The sequence below is a fragment of the Carcharhinus amblyrhynchos genome, chromosome 11, assembly GCF_965287045.1.
Source record: "Carcharhinus amblyrhynchos chromosome 11, sCarAmb.v2.hapA, whole genome shotgun sequence".
Taxonomy (NCBI): Eukaryota; Metazoa; Chordata; class Chondrichthyes; order Carcharhiniformes; family Carcharhinidae; genus Carcharhinus; species Carcharhinus amblyrhynchos.
In genome coordinates, this window is record NC_137334.1 from 29043683 (window position 1) to 29056038 (window position 12356).

Genomic DNA, 12356 nt, shown 5'->3' on the forward strand with positions numbered 1-12356 from the left:
AGTAACAGAGAGACCTTGGGGTTCGTATCCACATGTCTCTGAAGGTTGCCACTCAAGTGGATAGAGCCGTGAAGAAGGCTTATAGCGTGATAGCGTTCATTAACAGGGGGTTTGACTTTAAGAGCCGTGGGGTTATGCTGCAACTAAATCGGACCTTGGTGAGACCACATTTGTAATACTATGTGCAGTTCTGGTCACCTCACTATAAGAAGGATGTAGAAGCATTGGAGAGAGTGCAGACGAGACTTACCAGGATGCTGCCTGGTTTGGAGGGTAGATCTTATGAGAAAAGATGAGGAGGATCAGAGGCGACTTAATACAGGTTTATAAGATGATGAGGGGGATAGATAGAGTGGACATGCAGAGACTATTTCCTACAGTGGAAGTAGCTGTTACTAGGGGGCATGACTATAAGGTTCATGGTGGGAGATATAGGAAGGATGTCCGAGGTAGATTCTTCACTCAGAGAGTGGTTGGGGTGCGGAATGGACTGCCTGCTGTGATAGTGGAGTCAGACACTTTAGGAACTTTCAAGCGGTTATTGGATAGGCACATGGAAGCACACCAGAACGACAGGGAGTGGGATAGCTTGACCTTGGATTTGGACATAGCTCGGCACAACATTGAGGGCCGAAGGGCCTGTACTGTGCTATACTGTTCTACGTTTCTATGTTTTAACAATTGAGAAAAGTTGCTTTGCAGCTTTCCTGTCGAAAAATAAAAACTGAAAGTTGCTCCTGGACTGCACTGATTGACAGATCATCTAGTGTAGTTTAAGAAATCAATAGCCATCTGTTTGCATCTCAGTAGGCTTCACTGTTTGCGAGTAGGAATGGTTTGCTAAGGCAGCTGAACTCATTAGGAATGTTTGGCTGAGTTTAAAAAGCTACAGAACCACTTCTCAGCAGTGGGTTATGTAGACAGCTTAATTGGCAGTCTTGAAATATTACTGAAGGATTGTATGTTGTTGATGTGGTTAAATGAATAAATGTTTCTTTTTACAGCCGATTAACAACTAAAAGATTTTACATTTTTTCGAATTAGTTTTTTTTAGTATAAGATTTTTAAATGGCAGCTCCTTTAGACTGTTACAAGTTATTTTTGATGTCCATTTCAAGAATGGGCCCTAAAGTCTGCCCTTGCTAAATACTGGATGAGTGGCTATGGGAAATACATGAAGTGGTGGGAAAAAGAGTGCAGGTTGAGGGCCTGACATCGGTCACTACAACTGGACTGATGTTCCAATAAACAGAGGTAACTGTTGTAGCCTGCTGGCCTCACCATTCACACACCTTAGTCTTGCTTCTGGAGATGGTGGGCATGACCCCACCTTGCACCCACCTCTCCAGAGAAAAAATACAAAGGTCTTTTAAAGGAGATGGCATTGCAGGATTAGAAACTTTCTTGACTTAACATTCCTGTCTCCTCCACTAAATTCAGCCCATTTTGTCTGTTCAACTTTAAAGTGCTACAAATGGCTTCTCACACCAGAGAGAAAACAAGAAATCAGTTCAGAATTTGTCAATGATATTTCACTGAAATGCTTTAAATTAAGAATTTAATTAACATTGGACACGAGAAAGTGATGCAAAAGCAAAATACTACAGATGCTGGAAATCTGAAAACAGAAAATGTTGTAAATACTCAGCAGAATTCACTGAATAATAAAATTACTTAAGAAAAAAGGCACACCTAACTGTCAGTTAACTGCCGCAATAAATTTTTGTTATTTGTTTTCTTTGAATTTTCTCCTCATTTCTCTCAAATTGATAAGACTTCTGAGCATCTGGCCACTTTTCCTGTACTCCTTTATTGGACATTTTACCATTTGAGGCCAAACCTCAACAAACATTCACAGAAATTTACTTTTGAGCATGACTTTTCCCACCTTACAACAAAAAAATAAGGGGGAAATGTTTGTTTTCCAATATTAAATTGCTTCTAATTTGATTCACTCTGCCTCAGTATTAAATATAAAAAAATGAACTGATCTAAGCTCATTGACTTAATTATTTACAGCTCCAAATGGGAATTCAAACAAATCCAGGGGGATAATGTAATAATTACAGGACAAAGTTGTATGCAGGTCAATTTTAAAGCAAAGAATGTTATTTTTCTCTGCAGTTGCAAGTGCCCTCAGGAGGGCACCAATCATCTGTAGAGAGTCTTGAGATCACTCTACAACTTTTACTCTTCCTCTTAAAATGGCAGCTTGAAGGTTCCCTAAATCCTGTGGTGTCAAGGGGCCTGGATCCAGAAAAAAAAGCCTGGCACAAAGGCTTGTTAGGATCTAAGTGATGGTAATGAGGAAGATGGTGCAGGGGAAGGAGAAACAAAACATTTATGAAGGCTTAGAGCTTTCTTTTTCCAAAATGATAAATCATATGAATTTCATGTTGTTACTGATAGAGAAAATTATATATTACAAATTAAGCCTTAACAATTAATTACAAAAGGGAAAGCTTACATTTAACATCTTTGATCAATGAGGAATCATTTTGAATTGACTTCATCATCATTTAAAGAATACGTAAATTGTATCATATTCATGTTATCAATTTGGCTCAGCCAGCCTCACCTCATCATATATAAGTTCAGATTCTAGGCGATCTTCATGGTTCAATTTTGAGGAACTCAAATCTTTCCTTCTTCTGTGCTGAGAAACTGCTTCGTCTTCAGGCACATGAAGGGACTCATCTCCATCATGTTCACTCTTAGGCATAATATTGAAGAATTCCTCAGGAGATATAGTTAATGTCACTTCTGGTTGTTTTATTATACCTTTATGTTTTTTGCGTTTTTGTGACCTTTTTTTGGGTTGCTGCTGTAAGGTGCTAACACCCGATGGGTCTGGAAGTTGTTCTCCATCTTTATGGACCTGTGAACCTGGAGAATGGGCAGCGCTCCGATGATGGTTGTGATGATGTCGTCGATGTTGATGGTAAGCAATGGGTGTAGTCAAAGTGGTGTGTGTGTTCTGGCTATCAGGGTTTTTGCAATGCCTGACTTTCACCTTGGGAACTGGTACAGTTTGGTCATTTGCTGTGTGATTGGAGCGTGAATGGGAGTGTACATGCTTATGTTTGGGCAATTCTAAAAAGTCTAGGTCTGAAACATGATCATGATCATTGTGCTCATGTTCGATCTCTACAACGTTAACTTCTCCGAGACCCAAGTTTGATAAGAGTTTCTCTAAACCATGAAAGGTCAACTTTCCATTCTCACCATAACGACTGAACAGTTTTTGAATGTAGTACATCTGTTTATTTTCTGCATGATGTAGAGCGCTCTTGCTGGGATTATTTTGAAGATACGACTCCTCAGAGATCTGGTAATCATTGTGCTTATGTATATGGTTCTCCTCAGCAGCATGGTTACGATCATGATTATGTTCATGGTCATCATGGCAGTGGTTGCAATGGTGAAACAGAAATGTGAGTAAGCAAATTAAACAAAATTTTGTATGTAGATGTACCTTCATGGCGTATATTCTGCACCTGAAATAGAAGAAAAGAGTTTCAAAAAAAATGCAATGAATTCATCTTGTCACAAAAATATAATTGCCGTACCAAGGTGCATTTGAAAGACGCCCGAAACGAGAGAAAAAAAAATCAGTCATGTTTCAACATAAATCACGAGGTCATAGAACATGACTTTGGGAGGCACAGTGATCAGCACTGCTACCTCAGCGCCAGGGAACAGGTTCAATTCCAGCTTTGGTGTCTGTATGGAGTTTGCATGTTCTCCCCATGTCTGCATGGGTTTCCTCCAGGAGATCTGGTTTTCTCCCGGTCCAAAGACGTGTGTCACAATTAGGCTTACATGAACACTGCAATTAAGTTATAGTGAAAATCCCCTAGTCACCACGTTCTGGTGCCTGTTTGGGTACACTGATGGAGAATTTAGCCTGAGCAATGCACCTAACCAGAACATCTTTTGGACCGTGAGGGGAAACCGGAGCACCCAGAGGAAACCAACACAGATACGGGAGAATGCGCAGACTTTGTATAGACAGTGATCCAAACCGGGAATTGAACCTGGGTCCCTGGTGTTGTGAGGCAGCAATGCTAACTACCATGTTGACAACATGTGCAAGTTAGGTGGATTAGCCATGGTAAATGCATGGTGTTATGGGGATAGGGCAGACTGCAGGGCCTGGGTGAGATGGTCTTTCAGACCGTCCTTGCAGATTCGATGGCCTCGTTCTGCACTGTACAGATTCTATGGTTCTAACATAGCAGTCATTGTAAAAACCCAAATTCATGTATGGCTTCTTTGCCAAACAGAATATTCATTAAAAATTGACATACATAAACATGTGCAGTTTGAAAAGGTATTGTGGTTTCTAATTTTAATCATGGAGTCATTATGGCATAGGCCATTTGGCTCAGCATCCAAACTGACAAATCTAGTCAGTTCCACATCCTCTATTATGAGGCGTGAGAGAGATGGGGGAGAGAGGCAGGAAGGGGACTGAGATATGTGTATATGTCTACGTGAGGGAGAGTGTATGTGTAAGGAAGAGGGAGAGAGAAATGTGCATGTGTGATACGAGTATTAATTTTCCAGCATTATTCCTCCCATTAAAAGTGACAACAATGTAATTAACATGCATCATTTCATAAGACTTAATTTTCTTTCCTGGGAACCTTTTGATTACTCACTCCTAAAGTGGATACTACCTCCAAGGATTAAAGTTAAATGGCCATGGGTTAATGTGAGGGAACCATGTAGTTGGTGAATGTATTTGTGATAATTCCTTATACATAGCCAGAGTAGAAAAGACTTCTTTACATTTGATTTCTGTGTTCACACTTACTTCATGGGCAAAAAGGGAGTCAATGTTACAAGCATGCTTGGAGTTCTGTGTTCTTGGGGAGTCACTAGTATGATGATAGTAGTGCAATTGACATTTTATGTTTAAGGAGGATGTTTAAAAATTCAGCTTTATGGTACAGGCAGTCGGTTTGTCTAATAGGTCTGCAGCTCAGATTTTGGAAGAGCAGGATAATTATTCCTTTCAACCATGCAAGTGTTTATTTTAAGTAGAGCTGAAGGACTTTTGTCTACTTAAATCCCCTTGGGATTTATGAGCAGAGTGATTGACGAAGTCTTTTGATGAAATGGTTAATATGTAGAGCTAGGTCAGTAGCAGAGAAAAAAAAACTTCTGCAGAAAGCAATTCATTGCAGCTGAAGCCTGGTTGAAATTAGAAGGAATTGGCAGGCTTGTGAACCTCTATCTTTCTCTGAAAGCAAGTATGCCTGGGCTTGCTAACTATATTTATTTAAAAGTAGATTGGACTTTGGAGCAAATCCAGTCAGTTCCACATCCTCCAGTTGTAATCCTCTAAGAAGACTCAGAATGAGGGGGAGGCAGGCAATAACAGGGAGGGGGAATAATGGGGAGGGAGAATAACAGGGACGGGAAGTGGCAACAAGTTTATTTCTTAGTGTCACAAGTAGCCTTACAATAACACTGCAATGAAGTTACTCTGAAAATCCCCAGTAACAGGATGGAGTAGGAATGGTACAGTGGCAAGCACTGCCGCCTTACAACGCCAGGGATCCAGGTTCAATTCCAGACTTGGGTGACTGCCTGTTTGCACTTTCTCTTCCTGCTACACAGACTTCCTCGGGTGCTCTCACCGTCCAAAAGATGTGCGAGTTAGATTGATTGGCCATGGTAAATTACCCCATAGTGTCAGGGGGACTAGCAGGATAAACATGTGGGTTAGGGGAAAAGGGACTGGTGAGATTGTGATCAGTGCAGATTTGATGGGCCAAATGGCCTCCTTCTGTATTGCAGGGATTCAATGATTCTATTCTATGACTTAAGCATGAATGGGGCTTATATGGATCTGGAACAGTCATAAGCTTGAAAGTTGCTACCTTTCATTGTTAGATATTGTTCAACTGTTAATGGTTAAACTGCTTCATTTGTTAAAATAATAATTTAAACTGTTTTATTAAATAAGGCTTGTTTCACTCTAACAGATCTCTACTTTGTCAGTGGAATCATTCCTGGAAAGAAATATCCTGTCCTCACATTTATGCCAAAATAGAAAAATTGTTGGGGTCTCATCTGGCTTCATAACATACAATGGGGTTCAGGTCCAGGACATTAACACTAGAAATTCCACAGTTCAAAGTTTGGGAAACCCTGCTCAAGCTAAAATCCTTCACCTTGAATACATTGTGATAATATACTAATGTATGAAATGGAGCAGAAGTAGATCAGTTGGCCCCTCGAGCATGTTCCACCATTCACGATCACGCTGATCTGTTTGTGTTTGGAGTTCCACATTGCCATCTCCCCATTTAATCAATGATTCCCTTGCGTACCAAGAATCCATCTACCTCTGCCTTAAAAACATTCAGTGAGACTACTTCTACTGCCTTCTGAGGCAGAGTTCCAAAGTCCCCTCTGTACCTCTCAAGGACACTTAGGTCTTTCCCAAGTATGGTGATCAGAATTGAATGCAATACTATAATTCTGCTCAACTAGAGCTTTATAAAGCATTTGGCATAGCTTTTGGTATTTGTACTCAATACCTAAAGTCCAAGATCCCAATGCTTTACTAATTACTATCTTAAACATCTTGCAATCTCCAAAGATTGATGCACATGAAACTGCCAGATCCTCATGTTCCTGTATCCCGGTACTCTTTAGAACTGTTCCATTATGTCTATGTTTCTTAGCTCTATCACTTCTGTTAAAATGCATCATCTCACACTTCTGAATTAATTCCATCTACCACTTCTCTGCCCGTAAACCTAGCCCATGTTCTATAGCAGTTGATTTCTGTCACCTTTATTGTTCGCAAATTTTGGAATTTTATTGTATTCAAATATCTAAGTAATTTATATATCAAGAAAATGGTCCTAGCACTACTCTGGCAAACAATCCTCTTGTTTGAAAAGCAACTATTTACATGATTCATTGTCTTCTGACCTAAAGCCAATTTGTTTTATCCAAGCTGATGCTCATCTTCCCATTCCACAAGCCTCAGTTTCATTAATCAGCCTTTTATGTAGTATCTTGTCAAACTCTTCCTTAAAAAAATCACATAGATGGCATTTATTGCGTTCCCTTTTCTATTCCTTCATCAATGTGTCAGAAATAAAAATTTTGAAAATTAAAGTTTGTAATGATGTAATGAACTAATCTTCCCCAAATAATTTTTTTTTAAAAACCATATCTACTTTCTGGGATAAGAAAAGGTAAAACAGACTCCCTGTTCTCTGTAACAACGTTAGAGGAACAATAAATTTATTTTATTGCACATTGACTAACATAATAGTCTTCTTTTGGCCATTTTGGCTATATTCAAAAATAATTACAACTTTGTTTTCCAGCAAAGAGATCCACATTGATACCAGATACAGCAATGTATAGTTTCAATAAGAAAATAATATATCTGCAAGCAATTTGGGATCTGCTGTACATGAAATGAAACAAATTTGATTAAAATAATATAGACAATATAGCGAAAGCTATGGTTCAAAATGCTTTATCATGCATGTTAACCTAGAGAACTTAAGTTTACATAACCTCCAAATCACTGACAACTCAAGAACATGATACAAAGACCATTCTTTTCATCTTAAAATGATAGGTATTTATTCACATACCTTGGGAGGAATATACTTAAGTAGTCTTCTTCCTCCCTAACTCTATGCTCCTTCAATATCACTTTCCCTCCCCCCTCCCAACCCCACAATTTTTCCAGTTGTCTGCCTGACGTTTGTGCTATCCTTCCCAGTGCCATGTCAAGGTTGCAAGCTTTTATGTGAAACGAGAAAGAGAGCGAGAGAGAAGAGATAGACAACTGTTGAAGAATCAAAATTGGTGGTCAATTTTTTTTTAGGGGAAATCTGTAGATTCTCTCCCAAGAAAAACTGAATGCATTCTGAATCAATATAAGCATTTGTTGCTTCCTAGCTAATGTTTTTAATCCAAAAAGTGAGATTTGGAAGTCCGCCAAATCATCAACAAACAAACAGCTCAAAATTCACACCTCAACATTCAATTCCTACTACAGTGGCTCACAAAGGCGGTTTAAACCAAACCTTCCGGAACCAGTTCACAGACACTGCATCCCATCAAACTTCTTCATTTAATTCCTCTAACCCTCCTAATGGCAATCTTCTCACTCTTTCTCAACAACTAAATCTGGCAGCTTCTCCCTTGTCAATTCAACATGACTCAGTTACTGGTGTTCTTTTCTCAGCACAGAAATCATGACACTGGACTTAGACTCTTGCTAAAGGCACCAAAGCACCATTTTCAGCTTCTCCCCAGATTACTGTGAACTTCTGACCTCAACCCTTATTGTTTTCAGCTATTTCCCTTTATTACTACCCATGGATGCCAACTGCTAAACAAAAACATACTGTGGGCATGTCTAGGTTGATTAAAAGGGCCTGGGACCAGTGTAGAAAATTGGTATTAAGTTGGGTAACCAACAGGGTCATGTTGCAGGTGGAGGAGCAAAGACAGAACATAGTTTGAATTTCTATGAGGCTTGGATTAAACCATTTTGGGAGTACTACATGCCACTGGTGGCTATCCCATTATAAAAATGGGTAGTTAAGTGAACAACTCAAAAATAAAGGGAATCTGATAGAGGTTGACAAAATGATAAACTGTTTTGACAGGGTAAAAGAGCAAAAGATGTATTTCTATTGTTCTGGAAAACCTTGAAGGTATAAATCTCTGGATCATCGCTAGAAGAATGGAAGGAAGTATGTATACATTGAATTCTCTTCTAGAAAATTGTGACTGAGGCAGACTATAATAAAACTTTGAAAAGTTGAAGCATTTGCAATGGAAGAATGTATATAATATGAAAAAAAAAGGATCGAGTTGAGTTGAAGAGCTGGTCTGGATTTTGCAGTCAGCTGTGAAACAGTGGTGTTTGCCACTGAAGCACAGAGAAATACGAACTGATATTTTCTTTTTGTTATGTTGATTGAGGGATAAATATTAGCCAGCAAAAATTAGGGTAATCCCCCGTTCCCCTTTCAAATAGTGTCACATGTTCTTTTACAAGTAGGCAGATTTGGTGGTGGGGGGGGAATCTGTTTAATACCTCAGCCAAAAAAATGGCACCTTTGACAGTGCATTACTCCTTTCCTCAGCACTGCACTGGAAATGTTAACCTTAATTCTGTGCATCCATTTGTAAATCCAGAACCTTGCGACTCAGGAGAGAATGCTATTGACTGAAATTACCCTGTCGGCTGTGGCTCAAAAGAATGGTGAAGGTATTTTTGGCAGACTTCTTTCAGGATGTAAAGCCACCCTGGACAAAACATGCAGAAGCTTATTTCAGTCCATCATTCACATCAGTACATCTCTTCAATGTCACCTTATTCAAGCTACATCTCAGTGTTACACCAAAGGATTGCAAAATGTTCCAATGGAAGGATTTTGCATTACTTTGCAGTTGATCCAGATTGTGGCCTGACCTTGAAGTTATCAATTTTGCATTACTGACTGTTGCGTGGAATTGTCACAGTGAATAAAATAACAATGTGACTCTGTTCGAGATGTTCTGTGCAACTATTAAGTCTTTTAAAAAATGAATCGATTTATTGTTACATGTATTAGCGTACAGTGAAAAGTATTGTTTCTAGCGCACTATATAGACAAAGCATAGTGTTCATAGAGAAGGAACGAGAGAGTGCAGAATGTAGTGTTACAGTCATAGCTAGGGGTGTAGAGAAACATCAACTTAGTGCGAGGTAGGTCCGTTCAGAAGTCTGGCGGTAGCAGGGAAAAAGCTGTTAAGTCGGTTGGTACGTGACCTCAGATTTTTATATCTTTCTCCCAACGGAAGAAGGTGGAAGAGAGAATGTCTGGGATGTGTTGTGTCCTTAATTATGCTGGCCGTTTTGCTGAGGCAGCGGGAAGCGCAGACAGAGTCAGAGTCAGTGAACGGGAGGCTGGTTTGTGTGATGGATTGGGCTACATTTACGACCTTTTATAGTTTCTTGCGGTCTTGGGCAGAGTAGGAACCATACCAAGCTGTGATACAACTAGAAAGAATGCTTTCTATGGTGCATTTGTGAAAGTTGGTGAGAGCTGTAGCTGACATCCCAAATTTCCTTAGTCTGAGAAAGTAGAGGCATTAGTGGGCTTTTTTAATTATAGTGTCAGCATAGGGGGACCAGGGCAGGTTGTTGGTGATCTGGACACCTAAAAACTTGAAGCTCTCGACCCTTTCTTCTTCGTCCGCGTTGATGTAGATAGGGGCATGTTCGCCTTTACACTTCCTGAAATTGATGCAATCACCTTCGTTTTGTTAACATTGAGGGAGAGATTGTCGCTACACCAGTTCACCAAATTCTCTCTCTCTCATTCTTGTACTATATCGCACCATTGTTTGAGATCCAAGCCACTACAGTGGTGTCGTCAGCAAACTTGAAAATCGAATTGCAGAGGAATTTATCCGCAGTCATAGTGTATAGGTAGTAAAATAGGGGGCTGAGAACACAGCTTATGGGGCACCAGGGGGGTTGAGGACGATCATGAAGGAGGTATCATTGCCTATTCTCACTGATTGTGGTCTGTGAGTTACGAAGTTCAGGATCCATTCACAGAGGGAGGAGCCGAGGCCCAGGCCACAGAGTTTGGAGATGAGTTTCATGGAAGTAATAGTGGTGTTGAAGGCTGAGCTGTCTTCAATGAATAGGAATCTGACAGGAGTCTTTGTTATCTAGGTGTTCCAGGGTTGAGTGTAGAGCCAGGGATATGGTGTTTGCTGTGGACCTGTTCCAGCGTTAGGCAAACTGTAGTGGATCCCGGCAGTCTGGAATTGATTCGTGCCACGACTAGCCTTTCAAAGCACTTCATAATGACAGATGTCAGAGCCACAGGTCGGTAGTCATCAAGGCACGTTGGTTGGTTTTTCTTTGGTACTGGGATGATGGTCGTCTTCTTAAAGCAGACAGTTGTAAAGAGAGGTTGAAGATATCGGTGAATACCCCCTGCCAGCTGATCTATGCTGGATCTGAGTGCTTATCCGGGTATCCTATCCAGGCCAGTTGCTGTCTGTGAGTTGACCTTCAAGGAAGCTGTTCTGACATCTGCAATGGTGATCCAGATACAGGTTCATCCAGGGCTTCGAGGGTGGAGGGCATGGTCTTGCTGACCTCTTGCTCAAAATGGCCACAGAATGCATTAAACTCAGAGACAGGTGTGTTGGAGACAGCGATTTTACACACCTTCATCTTGTAGCCTGTTATGTCTTGCAAATCTTGCCATAGTTGGCGGGAGACAGTGTGACTAGCTCGGGACTCTAGCTTGGTCCGTACTGTCTTTTGGCATCGTTGATGGATTTCCTTAGATCGCAATGCTTTAATGAAGAAATTTCACACAGGAACCATGTGACCTTCATTCCTTACACTACCTTATAATAATGCCCCCAGCTATCATCAGATTTGAACTGCCATATATTGCCTCAAATCAATGATGCAATATTAAAGAGTTCTCAGAAATAATGGGAGCAAGTTGTGGTACGAATCAATTTATCATAGTTTGCTGGTACATTTGTGGCGTTTTGTCAAAGCCAATAAAATTCTGTTCTCGGTGCTCAGGCCTCAATTTTACTGATTAAAGGTTTGCTAATTTGTGCTAAAACTTACTTCACAGATTGTAAACCTGAAAAATAACCGCAATTGTTATGGCGTGATCTACGGCCAATGCGTGACAGGAGCCCAACAAATTGATATGGAAGTTCACAGGTTCTCAGTAAAGCAGACCAAACATGTGTGGGTTAGGTGGATTGGCCATGCTAAATTGACTGTGTCAGGGGGACTTGTTGGAGTAAAATGCTTGGGGTTATGGGGATAGGGCCTGGGATTGTGGTCGGTGCAGACTTGATGGGTCGAATGGCTTCCAGTCTTACAGTGCAGAAGGAACTTACAAGTACTACTAACACAATACTTGAAAACAGTTGTTCTGATCACTGTTGGCCCAAGTCATCACAGCTGGGTTATTTTGGAATATTGACCATTAAGCAATTACTTGAACCACCGAACAGCGTTGAGACTACAAGTTCTCTCTCTCTATTTACCAGGTCTAGAAACACCACGACCATCAGACTGGCCCTATTGGAACAATACTCCAACTATGCACTCCAAATGCCATCCTGATCTTGTTACAGGTTTGAAGACTCTATTTGCTCAAAATCCCTTCTTGCCACCTTCCCCAATCTCCATAATCATCTAAATTTCTGTTGTTAAAATCCTTTTGCATACATTGACTACCACGTTGACCTAAGCAACTGTATCCCATCTTCCAGCTATTATCTCTCTATACTGGTGGGTGACCTGGGAGCAGTCCAGCAAC

The 12356-nt window shown here is 40.4% G+C and overlaps 1 protein-coding gene across 5 annotated transcripts in view; it reads right to left on the minus strand.

Annotated features, from left to right (window-relative positions):
• The window catches only part of slc39a10 (solute carrier family 39 member 10), an 85289-nt gene that overhangs the window by 50173 nt on the left and 22760 nt on the right, over window positions 1-12356 (minus strand). For all 5 annotated transcript variants that reach the window (XM_080198804.1, XM_080198800.1, XM_080198802.1 and 2 more), the window contains one exon: window positions 2579-3497. In XM_080198804.1, the coding sequence (XP_080054930.1) occupies window positions 2579-3481 (903 nt within the window). In that variant the 5' untranslated portion in view covers window positions 3482-3497. The remainder of the gene's footprint in view (window positions 1-2578; window positions 3498-12356) is intronic.